The 17,294-nt window shown below is 39.9% G+C and overlaps 1 protein-coding gene across 3 annotated transcripts; it reads left to right on the top strand.

Moving 5' to 3' along the window:
• The first annotated feature begins 6,722 nt into the window (after positions 1 to 6,722).
• On the top strand, positions 6,723 to 16,072 carry LOC133915362 (uncharacterized). Of its 3 annotated transcripts, XM_062358498.1 has the most exons (18): positions 6,723 to 7,118; positions 7,233 to 7,390; positions 8,010 to 8,272; positions 9,022 to 9,099; positions 9,761 to 9,981; positions 11,521 to 11,613; positions 11,855 to 11,938; positions 12,135 to 12,251; positions 12,356 to 12,446; positions 12,541 to 12,597; positions 12,676 to 12,729; positions 13,082 to 13,139; positions 13,522 to 13,598; positions 14,436 to 14,506; positions 14,931 to 14,985; positions 15,338 to 15,397; positions 15,494 to 15,556; positions 15,659 to 16,072. In XM_062358498.1, the coding sequence occupies exons 2-18, from the start codon at positions 7,258 to 7,260 to the stop codon at positions 15,773 to 15,775; spliced, it is 1,692 nt and encodes a 563-aa protein (XP_062214482.1). In that variant the 5' UTR covers positions 6,723 to 7,118; positions 7,233 to 7,257; the 3' UTR covers positions 15,776 to 16,072. The 3 variants fall into 3 exon arrangements, with proteins under 3 accessions (XP_062214482.1, XP_062214483.1, XP_062214481.1); XM_062358499.1 differs by lacking the exon at positions 7,233 to 7,390; XM_062358497.1 differs by having other exon boundaries at positions 6,724 to 7,390.
• The last annotated feature ends 1,222 nt before the right edge of the window (positions 16,073 to 17,294 follow it).

Below are 17,294 nucleotides of genomic sequence, written 5' to 3'. Positions count from 1 at the left end.
CCCACCTCATTTCCCATGGCATGGGCACACTGCGCCATCCATGTGCGTGCGTGGGTGCGAAAGTTGCACGGCTGCAGGCACATGGGCAGCATGCTGTGAGGGTAGAGAGAGAGAGAAGAGAGAGAGCGAGAGAACGGGGGGATGTCACGACGATATTTCCTGAGGAGGGAAGGGACGGTTGTTGCGGTGGCGAGCGGTGCGGTGCCGCATCGTGCCAGAGGAGAGGGAGATGGAGGTGCGGGCGATCATGGGATGAGCGGCACATGTACGGCCAAGCTCGCGTGTGGACGTGCACGGAAGGCAGGCCGGCGCACGGGAGAGCAGGCCGGAGCAGCGCGCTTGCTAGGCCGAGCGCGAGATGAGAAAGGGGGAAGGGAGCCGGGCTGGCTGGGCCGCGCAAGAGAGAAGGAGAGGAGAAATCGGCCTGAGAAGAGAAAGAAATTAGGCCCGGCATGAAAAAGAGAAAAGGAAATGAAAAAATATTTTTGGAATAAATTCAAATGAGGGATTTGAATTTGGATTATGATCAATTCAATTTGGAATATTTGAACTGTGATTTGGACTTGGATATTGATTTTTGAAAGAGGATTTGAATTCAAGGTATTTGAATTCAATTTGATTTGAGCTGAATGGAAACTAAGAGTAGATTCAAATTTGAGAGACATTCAAATTCTAATCTCCACACAAAGAACCATAACATCAATAAATCAATTGCATATGCACCAATTCAATGCAGGGATTATTTTGAAAATAATTCTAGTGCATTCGGAGTACTTAGCCAATTTAATACATATGAATGTATACAAACTGGTGTGTGTGTATATATATACATATATTCATTGTATTAAATATATATATATATATATATTTATATACATATTTCATTGATTTTATTTGGTTTAATCAATCAAAAATAATAATTTAGAGTGAAATTTGCAATTAACTGACATGCTAAAACTCATGATGTTACAAACTGAACACATCAGCATCGGCCATCAGCACTAAGAATGCTTCATTGTTCATTGTGAATTATTCCTTGGACAAATATGCACACTATGATGTTGTTGCAGATTGTTCATTGTGTTATATAGTTGTCCGATTGTTCTTTATTTTATCGATTTGGTATTAGAGTTGTAATTCACTGTACAGCTACAAATTTGATAGCCTACAACTTTTATGTTTACATATTGGCTCTTCAAATGTCTTCAAGATATATCTTCCTCTAATGGTCTAACTGATGTCCATCTCATGTGCCAATGATTCCTGCTGTTTGTGGAAAAGGTCATCAGGCTAATTCTTCGATATGGTATTCACATTCTTACTGATGTTTGTATTGTATGAATGTAAAAAAGAAATAAATATCAACTTGTGCAATGCTTTAGTGAAACATGGATATGTAAAAAACAGCGAGAACATGAATTATTTTATGTAGAACATAGATTCATATATGTCCCTAGAACATAATCTGTATGCTTGAGCACAGGGTGCGTGTAAAACATAATTGTTTTTTAAGAATATGGAACCGTCTCATATAAGAACATGAGTTAAGTTGCAACATAAGTGTAGGGGTAATACAAACTTTTCACCATTCTACAGATAATAAGTTTAAATTTCAGAAACGTTTAGAACAAGAAAAAGAGTTTCTCGGAGCTTCCTCAAACATGAGCTCATGTGGACAGTTAAATTTAAGCTGGCTTATGCACAAGCCTAAGCTATAAAAGGGAGCCTAAGCGCCGCACACACTGAGAATGGAATCTAGCAGTGCCCCCATGCAACGATGCAGCTGGCCCCTCACCACTGCTCTATTTGTTAAACTAGCAACCACACACGTGTTACATATGTAAAATTAATAATATTATAACGAGACAAAAAATCACAGAAAAATAATTAAAAACCAAAAAACTGAGTATGCATCCCTAAAGCTCTCAACATAAGATAGCAAAAACATACCATATTTATACAGGGAAAGGAAATATAAAAAAGGAAAGGGCAAAATGTTGAACTAACCTCCGATGCGCAATATGGTGAAGCGAGCTCAAAGTTGGATGCGGCCATATATGCAAGGCATGAGGCATGACTCTAAATATGAATTTGAGTTGTGTGATTAAGATTTATAGACGGTAGATATTAAAAGCTCATATATAACTCTTGTATTTTATACCTAATTATTATAGAAGATATAGATTAATTCTAGCTATTGAATATAGATGAAAGGAAATAATAGTGTATCGATATTTTTTAATATTGATAGCACATATTAATTGCATGTTTCTAAATTGATGGGAAGTTTTCAAATAATTGAGATAGATGAGACGGGTGACACCTTTAATTATGAATATTTTAGTCATGTAAAATGTATATTAGGGTTGTTTAGATCTATTATAACTTGTCTATTTTACAGAAGTATAAATAGATAAAGCAAATAAATAATGATACATGCAACCTTGTATAATTTCCATATGCGAGCAAAACCGAACGCTAGGGCATTGGATGAACATATCATGCTGTCAACCTCAGCCGGACGACCTGGTTGGAAATGGAATCGCCCGTGTCCGTTCCAGTCTAAGTTGCGTTACAGAAATGCACAGCGCCAACCAGCCCAAACGCGTAGAAGACACCGCATCATTTGGATTCTTTTGTCCAGCATCTCTGGGACACGACACATCAACTAGGCCCAAAATTCTTGCACGCCTGTTTTTTATCGAGAGTGGCGAATAAAAAAAAGATAAATAAACGTTTCAACAAATATTTTATAAAATTGATGGTATTTTCTTATTCCAACATTAAAGCAACTCTATAAGAGATTTATTACAGAACACAATATAAATATGCAGCAGAAAAACTACATATACCCAGAAATTTCGAAAACCCCTAAGAAAGATAAAAACTAAACTAGAAGATTCAACAAAAGTGGATCTCATGGTTAGAATCGAACATTAGGTTCCATAGCAAATCAATCTATGACTCATCCCAATATAAAGGTTGAATTTTGAGAAAAGATAACTCAAGAATCAAGAGATGAACACTTGGTGAAAATGATCTCCACAATGATGGTCTAAAGAAAAGAAAATTAAAGACCACATCATATATATATATATATATATATATATATATATATATATGTATGTGAATTTTATGTTTTTAGCATCAAGAATAATAACCTCTCGAGGTATTAAAATTTTAGCTAAAAAGAAAAATAAAAATCAACACCGAAGAGGAAAAACTTGCACACAGGACAAGGTAACCAAGAGAGAGAAATTAGAATGAGGAGAATTCAAGCATATGAAACAAAATAAACTTCATTACTCAAAGAGATCAGTCCTATTTTAAGCAGATTACAAAGATTTTCTCTCAAAACTCTCACATATTAAATAGGCTAAGCACTCATCCTCTTCTCATCTAAAACCCTAGCACGTTGCTCTCATACGGATGAAAAGTGGCTCAAAAAGTTAGTTCATCTTCTCTCATATCTCCACCCCTCTATTTATAGATTTAGAAAACTTGATCTCTAAATTTTCAAACTTTTTTCCAAAATACCCCTATCTTGTAGTACATTTCTACCTACCACCGGTGATATTTTGGTCAATTTTTTTCTCTATTTATCGGACGGCTTCAGTGCTTTCACGACATGGCTTCGCCTCGACGCAAGTTTTACGATGATGCCCATGTATTCCTCTAGTCCTCCCACGATTTTGAGGCCAAACCACGAAATCCTAGCATGCTTCTCAAAACGTGACTAGCCGCCACTTGCTTCCACCTGAAGCAAGCGCTCTGATGATGACGTGTGTCTTTCGTCTTATGATCTTGACCGTCGGTAAGTCTCTCCCGCTTCTGATCCCTCAGGTCGCTTTGTCAATTACACTGGCATCCCCTTCACTTGACTTTGTCAACACGTCGTCTTCATCCTCCGTTTCATACTTTACTTGACCTTCATGTGTACAGCTAGAATCACTCTTGATTCCGCCCGGCCCTCCTTGATCGTCCAGCATCAAGCACACGCTTAGCCCCGATCATCCGTCGTCAATCGTCAAGTTGCATCCATCACCTGCACACCATAAAACAAGCAAATATATTTTTTCACACTTCAAAACATTTCCGTGTTAGCACAAAATAAAAAACTTCAACTCAGATCTCATCCTGCAGAAAACGTGAACACCAGATGTTCCGGTGTATTCTGCTCTGAACACCGGACCATCCGGTAAGTGTAGCACTATCTGTTCTAGGAAAATTTTGCTCACTGCAAGAAAGGTCTGGTGAAAACTTCTAGTGATCTCATGTCCATCACCGGATAATCCGGTGTGTGTCAATCTACCGAATCACCCTTCTGCAATCTGTCCGCAACAAAAGATCCGATGTATTTTTTGGTGTTCACAAACTCAGCACCAGATTATCCAACGTACATAATCAAACTTGCCGCCGAAAGTCTCCTCTCTGTAAAAAAAAAAAAAAATACTCCGACGCTCTCTAAATTCATCACCAGACCATCCAATGTTTCATTATATTTCTGCTTCAACACTGAAAATGCTCCGATGCTTACTTCACCGTAACACCGGACTATCGGTATGGTCAAAAACCCACACGCCAGATGTTCCGGTGATGTATAATTTTCTCAACTTTGAAACAATCTGCTTCAATTTAAACTTTGGTTAGCTATAAGCAAGATTAAATACAAATAAGCTCATACGACTAAAATTATTTTAAATTCAACATTATTAATAACTTATCATATACAAATCAGACATATTTTAACTTATTTTATCAGCATCAGCTATGGAATTACGTTTCTCCAACTGGCATCTTCATCAGATGCCATGTCGTAATGCTGGATTCCACGTGTGTTTGCTATTTTACCATGAATCAGATTCGGACTTTCCATAGGATTACTCTAATCTTGCTTTCATGATCTCATCATAAATAAATGAAAAAAAAAGGCTTCAACTGCAGCTGTTTCTAGATCAGATCTTTGAGCATTAGGCTTTGCTTTCCCGATTCGCTTCGTCTTGTTATTCTCGCTCTAACAAGTAAACGAGCCACAAATAAGTGAGAGGAATGTGAACCGTTAACAAAAGGCCATGTTGTCACATATAAGCAAGCTTGACATCATATAAGAATACAAAAAGTGGTCGCTTTACAGATCATTAAGGGTAGTGTGTATCACGAACCACTCTTCGCTTCTTAGTGATATGACACGAGCACCAGTGGAGTGTTGTGGCGCGGTGCTCGACGGGTGTAAACGCCCTCGTGTACTGTGTGGTGGGGGCCAAAAGGAGAGAGAGGAGGACAAAAGTGATGCCATGACGAGTGTTCTGCTCCAGGATTTGTTCATCCAAAGCGCTTGCCTTGCCAACGTGGAATCCAGGGCCCAAGATTGCATGGGATGATATATCCAAGGTCAGGATGTGTTCCAGACTATCGCAAGTTATCCCCCATACTATAGCTAGTTTTGCTACTCGCCCATCGAATGTCTACACAAAATTTTGAAGTGTGAGCGTCCTAACCCACCTTTCACCCCCACTCGAATAATAAATCCATTTCTTCCTTGAGTAGCGCTAGTGCGCTACTACGATGGCCACCAACCAATCAATGTGTCTATACATTCCTTTTTCTATTCATGTTGGTTCGAGCAATTTTAGCCGGTGTGTCGCATGTACTGAGGTCATAAGCATATGATCGTTGGTGACTTGGTCAATGTGACTTTGATCTTTGTGATGGCAAAAAATAACAATCAACAAATATTCTATTAGCTTAATTCAATGTAATCTTAATTTGGTTGGAATTATTCTCTTTTTAAGAGCGAAAAAGATATATAAAAAGCGTTGTTGCATTGTATCTAGTGGAAATCTAGTGCAATCGTGGTAATGATAATTTTATTAGACCTTTCTTTAAGCTACTTTGTATCACCAACCATCTAGCTTGCAAACTTATACCCAACCAAAATTCATATTCTTGAAATATATTAATCTTTTTTATTTCACTAGAAAATCCATTCATACTCCTTTCACCCTTGGTTGTCTATTGTCAACTAATCCATCTCAATGGTATATTCACGCGCAATAGTAACTAGAGATAACAATAGTACTGATCTTACATGCCCATTAATGGATGTGACAAATGTGAGATGATCATAGGCCAAATCATGTATCGCGACATTATTACTTCCTCATATCTTCTTTCTCTATATCTATTAGTTCACGTGGATCTAGAACCCACCAATAACGGTAATGGTTAGTCGCAATTTAGCAGATTCTACGTGCTGAGCATGGCAGCTTAATTTTAATAATATCACAAATTCACATTCTTAGATTGGTGAAACCGTTCATAAGGTTTATAACGTGCCTCACTTTCTTTTTCTCACGACAACTCCTTTCACCCTTCTTCCTCACCATCACCCCCTCTTTTGTGCTCTCAAACCTACCTCACTTGACGTATCTCCTCCTACGTTAATTCTTGACATCATTCTCACTTGTTATCTTGTCACTCTGCCCTCCCACGTCTTCTCTATACTTAAGTCTTCCATCATATTCTTCTTAATCCGATAATGTTAATATAAGTCACTACTGTATTCTTCTAACATACAGCATCTACCGACCTATCACTATCCTTGCCCCTCACTCTCTCTAAAATCATCATCACTACATACTTATCCTAACACTAAATCTAGATTTTATATATCTAATATATCTTAAACGAGTTCCCCGCCTCTATCCTAAAACTATCGAACCCACGCTACAATTCCATCTCGCCTATCTGTGCGTGAGCGGGCGTGTGGCCGGAGCAAGCCCCGGGGCGGAAGCCGAGCCGAGCCACGCCATCCGTTACCACCCGAGCAAGAGCAACGTCATCCCAGTTCCCACCAGCCCTCCCCACCCTTACCCCCTCCGTGGCTCCGTCGCGCGCTGCCGCGCTGCTTCCGACGCACGCGAGCCCCGCATCCGCATCCGCATCCGCATCCGAATCAGCACACGATCCCCGCGCCACTTGTCCCGTCACCCCAACCCCGCAGTCCGCGCCTCCGCTCGTCGGCCAGTGCCCGGCGCGCGATGAGATGAGATGACGCCTCCGCGCGGCGGTGCTGGGCCTCGCATCCCTCGCGCGCACCAGCACTCGCGTCCGTCCGGGTACCTCCTCCCCTCCCAAAGCCCCACCCAACGTTTATTCCCTCCCCCACGGCAACGCTGACGCTTCCGTCGTCCCGTCCCGTCTCGTCGCATCCGGCTGCTCGCCTATTTAAGGCGCGCCGGCTGAGAGCCAGCGACAATGCTCTTCTTCTCCAGGAGGCCGCTCGCCGCCGCTCTCCACCTAGCTCCCCTCTCGCCTCCCCTGCTCCTCTTCTTCGCGTCCGCGTCCTCGTCGTGTTCGTCCGCCGTTGCGTCGGCCTCCGGCCCGAGAGGTGCGCTCTTCTGCCCATTCGCGAATCAAAACGTTGTTTCGGGTGGATTTTCTCGGTATCATGCGAATTTTGCGGTTGTCTGGTGGTCCTTTGTGTGGATGTGCGAGCGATTCCTCTCTGATTTTGGTGGGGTGTTTCGTTACGAAATGGAGGCTTTGATCTGAGGCGTGTCCTAGCCTCGATTTTCTGGGGTGTGTTTTTTTTTTCGTATGGACGAATGATATGATTAGTCTGTATATTTCCGATTTTCCTTAGGTTTCGTGGTTGTTTTGACGTAATTTCATGGCTTAAGTACAGTTATTGCCCTTTTGATGGATTTCATATGGGTTGATAGGAGCCTTTTGCTGAATCGGTGATAACATGCGGAGATAGTGGATTTTGTTGGAATTTGATGGATTCTGCACCTCGTAGCATTGTTTTGCTATTCAACGTTTTAGTAGTTCAAATGTGCATTTTTCTCGTGAGATAGTGGGAATTCGATGAACTCGTGGTAGAGCTACAATTTTACTCCGTATTTTTTAACGATTGGTCATCTAATATATTTCACTAACTCTGCAGTTACCATTTTCAATGTAGCTTGGCATGCTCTTACTGTACTGATGTATTTATCTCATATCAGGTTGCAGTGCTGTAAGCATGGACAGCGGTGCGGTAGAGTCAGCATCCACTGGGGCAGTATGGTCAACACCTTCTGCAGAACCGAGAAGCATTTCCGTTGGGAAGGAGATATTCTGCAATAGGTCACTAAATATGAGGAACATCACTGCAGTGGGATTTGATATGGACTACACTCTTGCGCAGTACAAGCCTGTGACCTTTGAGGCCCTTGCTTACTATGGTACAATAGAGAAGCTTGTGAAGCATCTGCACTACCCTGAGGAGGTTAGTTACACTGATAAATGTAAATTTGTTTGATACATCAAGACAAAGTAACCAGATTGATTGCTTTTATACTAGATTTGTTGGTTTTGATTTAGAATTTACGAGCAATTGTATTGGGCCTTTCGATGCGTTCACTATAAGATAGTTCATGGCACATAGGTACTTGTCCTGTTTCTGTTGTGTTCCAGATTCCATAAGGATACTTTTACTGTCTGCTGTTGCGTCTTAAATTATATCATTTGGAAGTCACAGAAGTTAACGTGGTTCTTATGCATCATTTTGTAGTTCTAGTTGCCAGACTGTACTAGTGCATGTAGAGGCCTGACAATTTGTCATTGAAGTTAGCATGCAATTGACTATTGAATTATTCTGATAACTTGTGACCGTATTTCTTAACCTGTCTCGAGAAAGCACATCAGCATCTGATTATGAAAAAAGTGAAGAAGTATTTGTACATTCTATACTTGTATTTGTTTCGCATTGGAGTTATGACTGCATAAAGTTAGTGCTGTTCTCGGTTAAATTTACTTATTGGAGTTATTGCTGTTTATCTTAGAGAGGGTCATTGACTGCTGCGCTGATTAAGAGTAGCAAAAGCATTGGAGCATGACGCTTAATATCCACTTATTAAGCAGAACTATTTTTTGAAAAGTACATTTGCCTTGTGTTCAGAATTCACCTTTTCACTGAGATTTATGAAAGAGTATTCTTTTGTTCAAAATTTGATTTACTATGTTGTCATCATGCAGCTGTTAACATGGCAGTTTGATTGGAAATATATGGTCAGAGGACTAGTTCTTGATAAGAAGAGAGGAAATATCTTAAAGGTCAGCTATAGTTGCTTAAATTTGCTACTCTTATTTGGAAACAATATGACCACTGCCAGTTAGTTTGGGAACCAACATTTCTAAATCGAGGAGAATGACAACAAGATGCTGGAAAACCATGTAGTATTGTGCATAACATAAAATATTCCGTCTCTTGTTATGAACGAAGGGTCAACCATATCTTTTTACAATAATCAGAGCTCCACATATATTAATATTTGAAACCTGCTGTTGCCGGTTGCATGATTTTGAATTAAAAGTGTCTTGTAAAACTAATCTATGCCTTTTATGTTGAATGTTCTACTTAATTTTCACTTATATCAGAGGTTATAGTTGAACCATAATCACCATTGAGCTAGCATTTGCTGTTTCTAAATATAATTTTTCACCGAGCACATGCCATCATTTTGTAAATGTCAAATGCTCTGGATGTAAAAAGTCCAACTGTTTAGAGGGAACAGCAAAAAAAAGGTCTAGAACTCTAGCATAAATTTGATGTGATTTATGTTGTAAATTAACATGAATATGTGCTGCTGTTGTTAATTTGTTTTTCATATCTCAAATTGTTTCGCTGCATTTGTGTGCTGGACTTTCAATACTTTTCTTTTTTGTTTATGAATGAAATTAAATGTTTTTAACTATTTGGATGGTGCATTATCAGATGGATAGGCACAAGTACGTAAAAGTTGCATACCATGGATTTAGGGAACTGTCAAAGGAAGAAAAAGTTGCTGCTTACGGGAGTACATTGATAAGAGATTCATTTGATGAACCTGATTATGCCCTTATAGATACACTTTTTTCATTGGGTGAAGCCTATCTATTTGCTCAGCTCGTTGATTTCATGGACAATAATCCTGGAAAAGTACCTGCAGGCACTGAGTATGATTATTCCCTTCTGTACATATTTACCATTCTGAAAGGACTTAAAATTTTTAGTACATGATTTAATTGATGGAGCCAAATGGTAGGAGTGAGTATTTACATTTTGACAAGCATATTCACTGTTGAATGTTTCTTAATTCTTTTTTTATTGCAATTATTAAAAGAGATATGTTTTTTGAAAGAATTAACCAATATGTAGCCAACACCACAATATTTGTAAACATCAACTACCTCACCTCTTTTCCCTTTGTGATACTCCAAATCTCTTCCTTTTCCCTTCATCCATAAAGTTAAATCTATGATCTCTCACTTCCCTATGTGAGACTTGCTAATATCCCTAAGCCATCAGATCTCTTTTTCCACTCCTTTGTTCATTTCATGATGGCTTGTTTTTCATCATGAATATTACATCTCCTATTATGGTCATGCACTTTGATCCATGTCGGTTGTCTTTCTCCATCCTTGATTGCTGGGCTATGTTTGTATTGATCAATTCATACTTGGACCAATGTCATTTTTTTTGCCACATTGGACTCTCAAATCAGAGCCGGATTTTGACACCCGTGTCCATGTTCGAGTAACATTTCCTGAGTCCCAAAAAAATAGCCTAATTGGACATCCGGATCCAAGTCAAATTTCTGACATCCGTGTGCAAGTATCATTGTATGAGTGCATTGTACACCAACTCAGGTTATGTCTGTACTAGCCTTGCCTACATTGGCGATTCCAGGTTGCTCTCATTCCCTTGTTAGCCATTGAGAACCTAATATGATCTATTGGCAGTCTTCATTACTTACTACTACATATGGGTTCATGAGGTTTGAGGGCGTGAAGATGTTAGGATGATTGAGTCATACCATATTTACCATGCCATGCCTTGTCGATACCCTCTCTGTACTGTACCTTACCATACTATTCCTTGTGTTTTGACACCAATCAGGGTAATTTGGGTTGGGATCTTGTGGGCACTCGTTGCTAAATTTTAGTTTTTTGTGCACTTGGGAGCTGCGTAAAATTTGTATGATTTCTGGTTGTTGTGTTGGGTGTTCTCGTAAATTCACAGGCCCCAGTGCCCCATGCATATATACCCTACCAAAATTTCAGTTAAGATTCTGGACCTTTTTGTAACTTCCAGTGGTTACTATTTTAAAGTCTTAACTAACCTGCTGCCTTTTGCTTGTGCCCTAGCATTGGTATGGCACAGTTTGTCTTTTCCATAACCGATGTCTTCCACCGTTACACAACAGCAGCATAATCATGTGAATGAGCGGACTATCTTTTTTTAGCATGCATCATTTAATTTAATAGGACAATAGAGCCTTATTATTTCAAGAAAAATCATATTTTGTTGTTATGTTGAAATCACCTACAATTTCCAAAATACTGTTACTTCAAAAAAACTCTAAAAGATCTTTGCTACTTGCATAAACTAAGTATATTTCCTTTTGCATCTTCATTTGTAACTGTAGTCCCCCTGCAGCCCTTCTATCTAAGCTTATATAAACTGTGTTGACTTGTGTTACTGTGTTGGTACAGCTATTCACTTATGTATAGAGATGTGAGGTCTGCAGTTGACTTGTGTCATCGTGATGGAACTCTAAAGCGGATGGTTGCAAAGGATCCTGGCAGGTAACTCAGTTTCCTTCTTATGGTTAATTGTTTGATACTAGTCACCTTAGATAACCATAGTGCTAGATATTATCCATAAAGACAGGATTCTTTTCGCTATAAGGCCGCCTTGACTTTTATTTTGGTCCACATGCCAATTAGCAATTTGGCATCCGTGCATTCTTTCCAATTTTTAAACTGTTATGCACTTATAATTATGTTCTAGTTGACACTGCTTATTTGTGTTGTTTGAATTTGGCAGGTACATTAATGAGGACTTAGCAATTGTACCAATGCTTGAAATGATCAGAAAATCTGGACGTTCAACATTCTTGGTGACAAATAGGTATGTAGTCCTTTATGATTTCAGGCTTCTTAAGACTTCTGTGCCGACAAACTTCTATATGTGGTGTCACCTTTATGGTTTCCTTTATCCTAAAATGAACCCATTTAGTAAAATTAAGTTTTTCATCTTGCTGCATTCCACATTTCAAACCTAGTTACGATTTGTTTACTATCTGTGCATTCACTTGTTCATGCAGTTTGTGGGACTACACCGATGTTGTCATGAACTACCTTTGTGGATCATACACCTCAGATGTAGGCTCTGGTCTCAACCACAAATGGCTTGAATATTTTGATGTTGTAATAACAGGCAGGTTCGTGTCTTATGTTCCCTGTTTTCCCTTTCTTTTGTCACTGGTATTTATTTAGCGAAAATATTAGCTTCCCCAACTCAGCCAATCCTCTCTGAGCTTTTCAGTTCAAAGCCAAGTTTCTTCCACGATGATAACCGTGCAGGACTGTTTGAAGTTGAGCCTGATTCTGGAAAACTTCTAAATGCTGATATTCAGGCTAGTAAAATTATTAAGTCCAATATATCTCTATTGTTTATTACTCTCTATTATTTATTACTTTATTTTCGAATATATCTGATTCTTCATGAAGATTGGAAGCCCAAGATCAAGTCACCAGCATTCAAAACCAGTTCACAAAGTTTACCAGGTACTTATTTCAATTATAGTGTTGTATATCTTAGCTCTAGTAAATGAGTAATATTTATTTGTTGCTATTTTCTTCCAGGGAGGCAATGTCGGGCATCTTCATAGATTACTTTCTGTTGCTTCTAGTTCGCAGGTATCGATTCTACACTTATTATGCTATTTAAAATAAATGGAAATTTGCGTGTATGGCAATGAGGATTCGCTGCTTTGCTAGAGTGTCATCCCAAACTTGCTATTTGTGTGTATGCCACTGGATATTTGTGTGTGTGTCTGCCACTGGATATTGTGTGTGTGTGTGCGCGCGCGCGCCACTATCCAGTGGCATAAACACAAATAGTGATTTTGGGATGGCACATGAGCAAAACAGCAAACTCCCAATGGCATCACACAAATGTCCCAAATAGTTTCTAATACATATTTTGGTTGCCCGGAGATTCCTATTGGACCAGCACTGTGAATGTGATCTTAGTATATCCATTTCATAGATCCTCTATGTTGGTGATCACATATATGGAGATATTCTGCGCAGCAAGAAAGTTCTGGGTACATTTTATTCATCCTCTACTTTTTATGCGTGCTGGAATTTGATATATCTGTGAACTTGATTAAATTTGGTAGTTTTGATTGTGCAGATGACTTTAATGCTGTCCTCTTGTTAACTATGTGTAGAAGTATATTTCCATAAGGCATAGATATGTTATTTCTCTCTTTGCATGCTTCTCAATTCTAGCTGCCCCAAAAATGACATTTTTAGTATGGAAAACACACATAATCTTTAGTGAAACATTATCCGTCTTTTTGATTGACGCTCTATGAATATAGTACATGTATTATGCTTTATACGAGTTCTAATTAATATTGCAGTTCTCCACTATACTTTATTTATTTCCTAAGTGTTTCTGTACGTGTTGTGATTCCTGGAAAGGTTGGCGGACTATGCTGGTAATACCAGAGCTGGAGCAAGAGGTGAAACTTCTTTCAGAATCAAAGTCTACTCGGAAGGTATGAATTAACACTCAGTTGCTCATCCAGAAAATGATTCCTAACAATGCGATCTTATATCAACTGGGCTCAGGCTATAACAGTCTTGAGTTAAACATCATATCATATGTAAAAAATGGATTTCCATATTCATTCTATCTATAATTTCCATATTCATTGGTTTTTTTCTTTAATGAAAAAAAATGGTTGCTTGCTATTGAGAGTTGTTCAACCAAAACCAATCACATGGAAGGTAGCCCCTCTCAGAAGCATTTGCATTTCATACCAGTTTTGTGCCAGAAGCAGCTTGCCAATATAGTTCAATTTTCCCAACTCAACTCTGAGACTAACTGTTTGCATGGTCTAATAATAAGGGAATTGGTGCATATTTCATATAGCGAAAGGGCAAAAGGGGCTCCAATAATGAAAAAAAAAACACACACATTGAGATGTTTTGTCTGGCCTGAAAACTTTGCAAGTCTCCCTTCACATGAGTACTTAGTCTCAAAGTGCCTTGCATGTCACAAAAACTAGGATCAGGTGGTATCGTTTTCTTTTTATCAAGGCTCTAAAATCTGTACAATATATGAATGCAAAAATTTCCCTACATAGAAGTATCTCATGTGTGCAATTATGTACATTGTTTTTTTTTTCTTTTCCCATATTTTCTTGTATCATTTTTGCATGCCGAGCTGCCATGTTATCAGTCTCTGGGTCAGCAACTTGTCCATGGCCCTTTTTTTTGGTATGATATCCTTCTCAGGAGCTTAGACATCCTAGCATGGTGCTCAGTTGCAATGTGAACAGTATGTGTCAGCAACTTGCTCATGGCCCTTCCTAATGTGTTATTTTTCTCAGGAGCTTAGACGTCTTAGGATGGAGCGTGATTCAATTGAAGACAGAATCCATCATCTTGAATGGTCCCTCAAGTAAGTCGAGAAAGTTTGTTAAGTTAAACTCTATTTTTACTTTTCTGTATTTTGAATCTCTTTGCAATTATTACCTAGTTATTGCTTTAGCTTTCAATAATCTTCCTACCACAATTGTACCTCTGCAACTATTAGCCTTGTGTCTTTCTATGAACCAATTTCCAGGAACCCTTTTTTCTAATAATTTTGCTCAGCGACATTTTCATGTGTCCACTTCCAGTGGTCCTGTAAAATACCTACAATATGTTAACAAGAAAGTTGTTCTGATCAATTACAGTTTGTAAGCTTTATTTTCATGTTCCATTCACTACTATTTGCCATGCAGCGCATAAAACAAGTGTTGTTTCTGACAGTCTGTAGTTTCCTTATTTGCCTTACGTGTTACATTATTACTAGCTATGTCTAACCCCTCCCTTCTGTCCAGATTCGAAGATCTTACAGAAAATCAGAAGTTGTTCTCTGAACATGACAATCTGCTGGTCAGTCCTTGTTCTGATCTACTTAGTTGTCAATTGGTACGCATTATTGTGGTATTGCCTATGAGAGAAATTAATCTACTGACGAAAAGAATGTCACCCTCACGAGTGAAAAGAAAAGGCACAACTTGTAGACTAGGTAGCGCTTAAATAATAAGATGTGCCCTAGGATTTTGAAGGACTAACTTCATTACACACTGCTGGTCGAAGATAACATCAGATTTTCAGAGTATGTATGTAGGGCTTATGCACATCATTGCGTACTTTTTATGAAACAGTGTCGACTCCTATACCACTCATTTTATTGGTAGAAACAATTTTAAATGGTACCATTTTCTTCCATTTTTAATTGCAGCAAAAGCGAGAGCATGTCCGCCACCTTCATCAAGATGCTCAGAGGCAACATCATCAGAAGGTAATTTGCTAAACTATACATGACCTTTGAATATGTGTCCCGCCTTAAATTAAACAATGTGTCGATCTGATTGATTATTTTCCTATTTGAATTTAGTTTCATAAGGTGTGGGGACAGCTTATGAAGACTGGGTACCAAAATTCTCGATTTGCTCATCAGGTGCTGTAATGTCTGACCCACATTTGCCATTTCGCACTGAAAAATGTTATGGGCATCAATGTGTGGTTGACACAAGGTTTTGTTTTTCGCTTGTTTTCGCAGGTCGAGAGATTTGCATGCCTGTACAGCAGCCAAGTTACAAACTTCGGGTTATATTCCCCCAACAAGTACTATCGTCCGAGCGAAGATTACATGCCCCATGAGTTCGATGTGCTTTAGCTGTAAGAGCAGTCTCTGCTGCATCTCAAAGTTCCCCGTTGTAATTGACCCGCAGCTGGATAGGGGTGTGATTTTAGTTGCGACATTGAATAAACATAGTGTAGTCGCCGTATTATACCTCTAAACAACGGTGAAGTTTATCGGGTGCTTCACCCATTAGTCATGTTAACAGAAAGGAGAAAGGGTGGAGGTTTATCTATAGTAACTACAGTTTCGCATAGAAGAAGAGTAACTTTGCATGTATCTTTTTGTACATAACATGGTTTAATAAGAAGCAAAGGAAAGCAATGTCGATCATGTCCTGAGTACATTTTGTGCATTTTGTGATTGCAGCGTTTTGGTAAGTGCAGTCGAACTAGGCGCAGTAGTAGTGTGTTTTGGTAATTGTATAGTACATAGTGGTTGGGCAGCGGGTGCGGTAGCAGGGGAGTGATCTTCCTGCTTCTTCTCTGGCTTATCTTACCGGCGGAGCATTGAATGAGTTCCTCTCTTTGCAAGAATGTTCTGTCATTGACGGTAGAGAGAGGAGGGAGAGATTACCAAGCTTCTTCCTCGTATCATTTGGATTCACACAATCACACTCACATGCCCCTTGCCATGTGTTGTTAATCTTGTCCATGGAAAAGATTAGTCATGTGCTTGTTTTGCACTCGCTAAGTAGAAGATGCTTCGCCCCTCGAAAAAAATAACAAGACGCGTATGCGTTAGTGTTGGCTGCAAAAAGGTTGTCTTTCCGACCAAAATCGCACGGAGATAAGCCAGAGATCACAAACTCAAGCATAATAAAAAATCGTGTGAAACAGGGACAAATAATCGATATTAATTTTGTATCTTACCTATCATTCATATTTTTAAAGAAGCACACACTACACTCATTACACACATCTATATGCATGTGTGTCCCATACACATACGAGGAAATAGATTGAAGATAACAAGATCTCTGAAGCGCCACGTCGCTCAACTAGCCTAGCCAGTCGGTCTCGTCTCCACGTCGTGCCATGGCCGAGCCGATCCGGCTGACCTCCTTCCTCTCCGGCACTGCTTCCCCTCTTTGCTCTCCCTTCCGCCGTCTTGACAACCCAAGGCCGCGTCGCCGCTAGCCCGTGCCGTGCCCTCTTCACCGCAGTCGAGCCAAGGAAAGCGCAGAGGAGCTTCTCCTCTACCTCCTTCATCGATTCCCTGGCCGAGCCCATCACTCAGGAATCGACCTTGCCCCATCGTCTTTCCCGCCGCCTCCGCGCCTCACCGACACCACGCCACACGACCTCCCCTCTAAGCCAACGAGCACCACGGTGAGCTTCCCCTTCACCTGTAGATCCTCGCATGCGCCCTCATTTGGCCTTAGCCCATCGTCGGTGCGCTTCTCATCATGCTCCCAAGCGCTGTTGTGTCGCCCTCCTCGCCGTCGGTCGTGCTCCGGCCGAGGCCGTTGATCGAGGGCCCTCTAGCCGAGTTCGTCTCATCAAGCTGGAGCTTTTGGCGCAGTCGGCTGGACGAGCCGTCATCGACGAGATCG

Source organism: Phragmites australis, chromosome 4 (assembly GCF_958298935.1).
Source record: "Phragmites australis chromosome 4, lpPhrAust1.1, whole genome shotgun sequence".
In the NCBI taxonomy this organism is placed as follows: domain Eukaryota; kingdom Viridiplantae; phylum Streptophyta; class Magnoliopsida; order Poales; family Poaceae; genus Phragmites; species Phragmites australis.
This window is presented reverse-complemented; position numbering and strand designations above follow the sequence as displayed.

Excerpts from the sequence above, each read along its gene's own strand:
- LOC133915362 (XM_062358498.1), top strand. The coding sequence starts at position 7,258 with ATGCTCTTCTTCTCCAGGAGGCCGCTCGCCGCCGCTCTCCACCTAGCT. Across the intron at positions 12,730-13,081 it reads CTGTTGCTTCTAGTTCGCAG|ATCCTCTATGTTGGTGATCA; the intron begins GTATCGATTCTA and ends TCCATTTCATAG. Across the intron at positions 13,140-13,521 it reads GCGCAGCAAGAAAGTTCTGG|GTTGGCGGACTATGCTGGTA; the intron begins GTACATTTTATT and ends ATTCCTGGAAAG.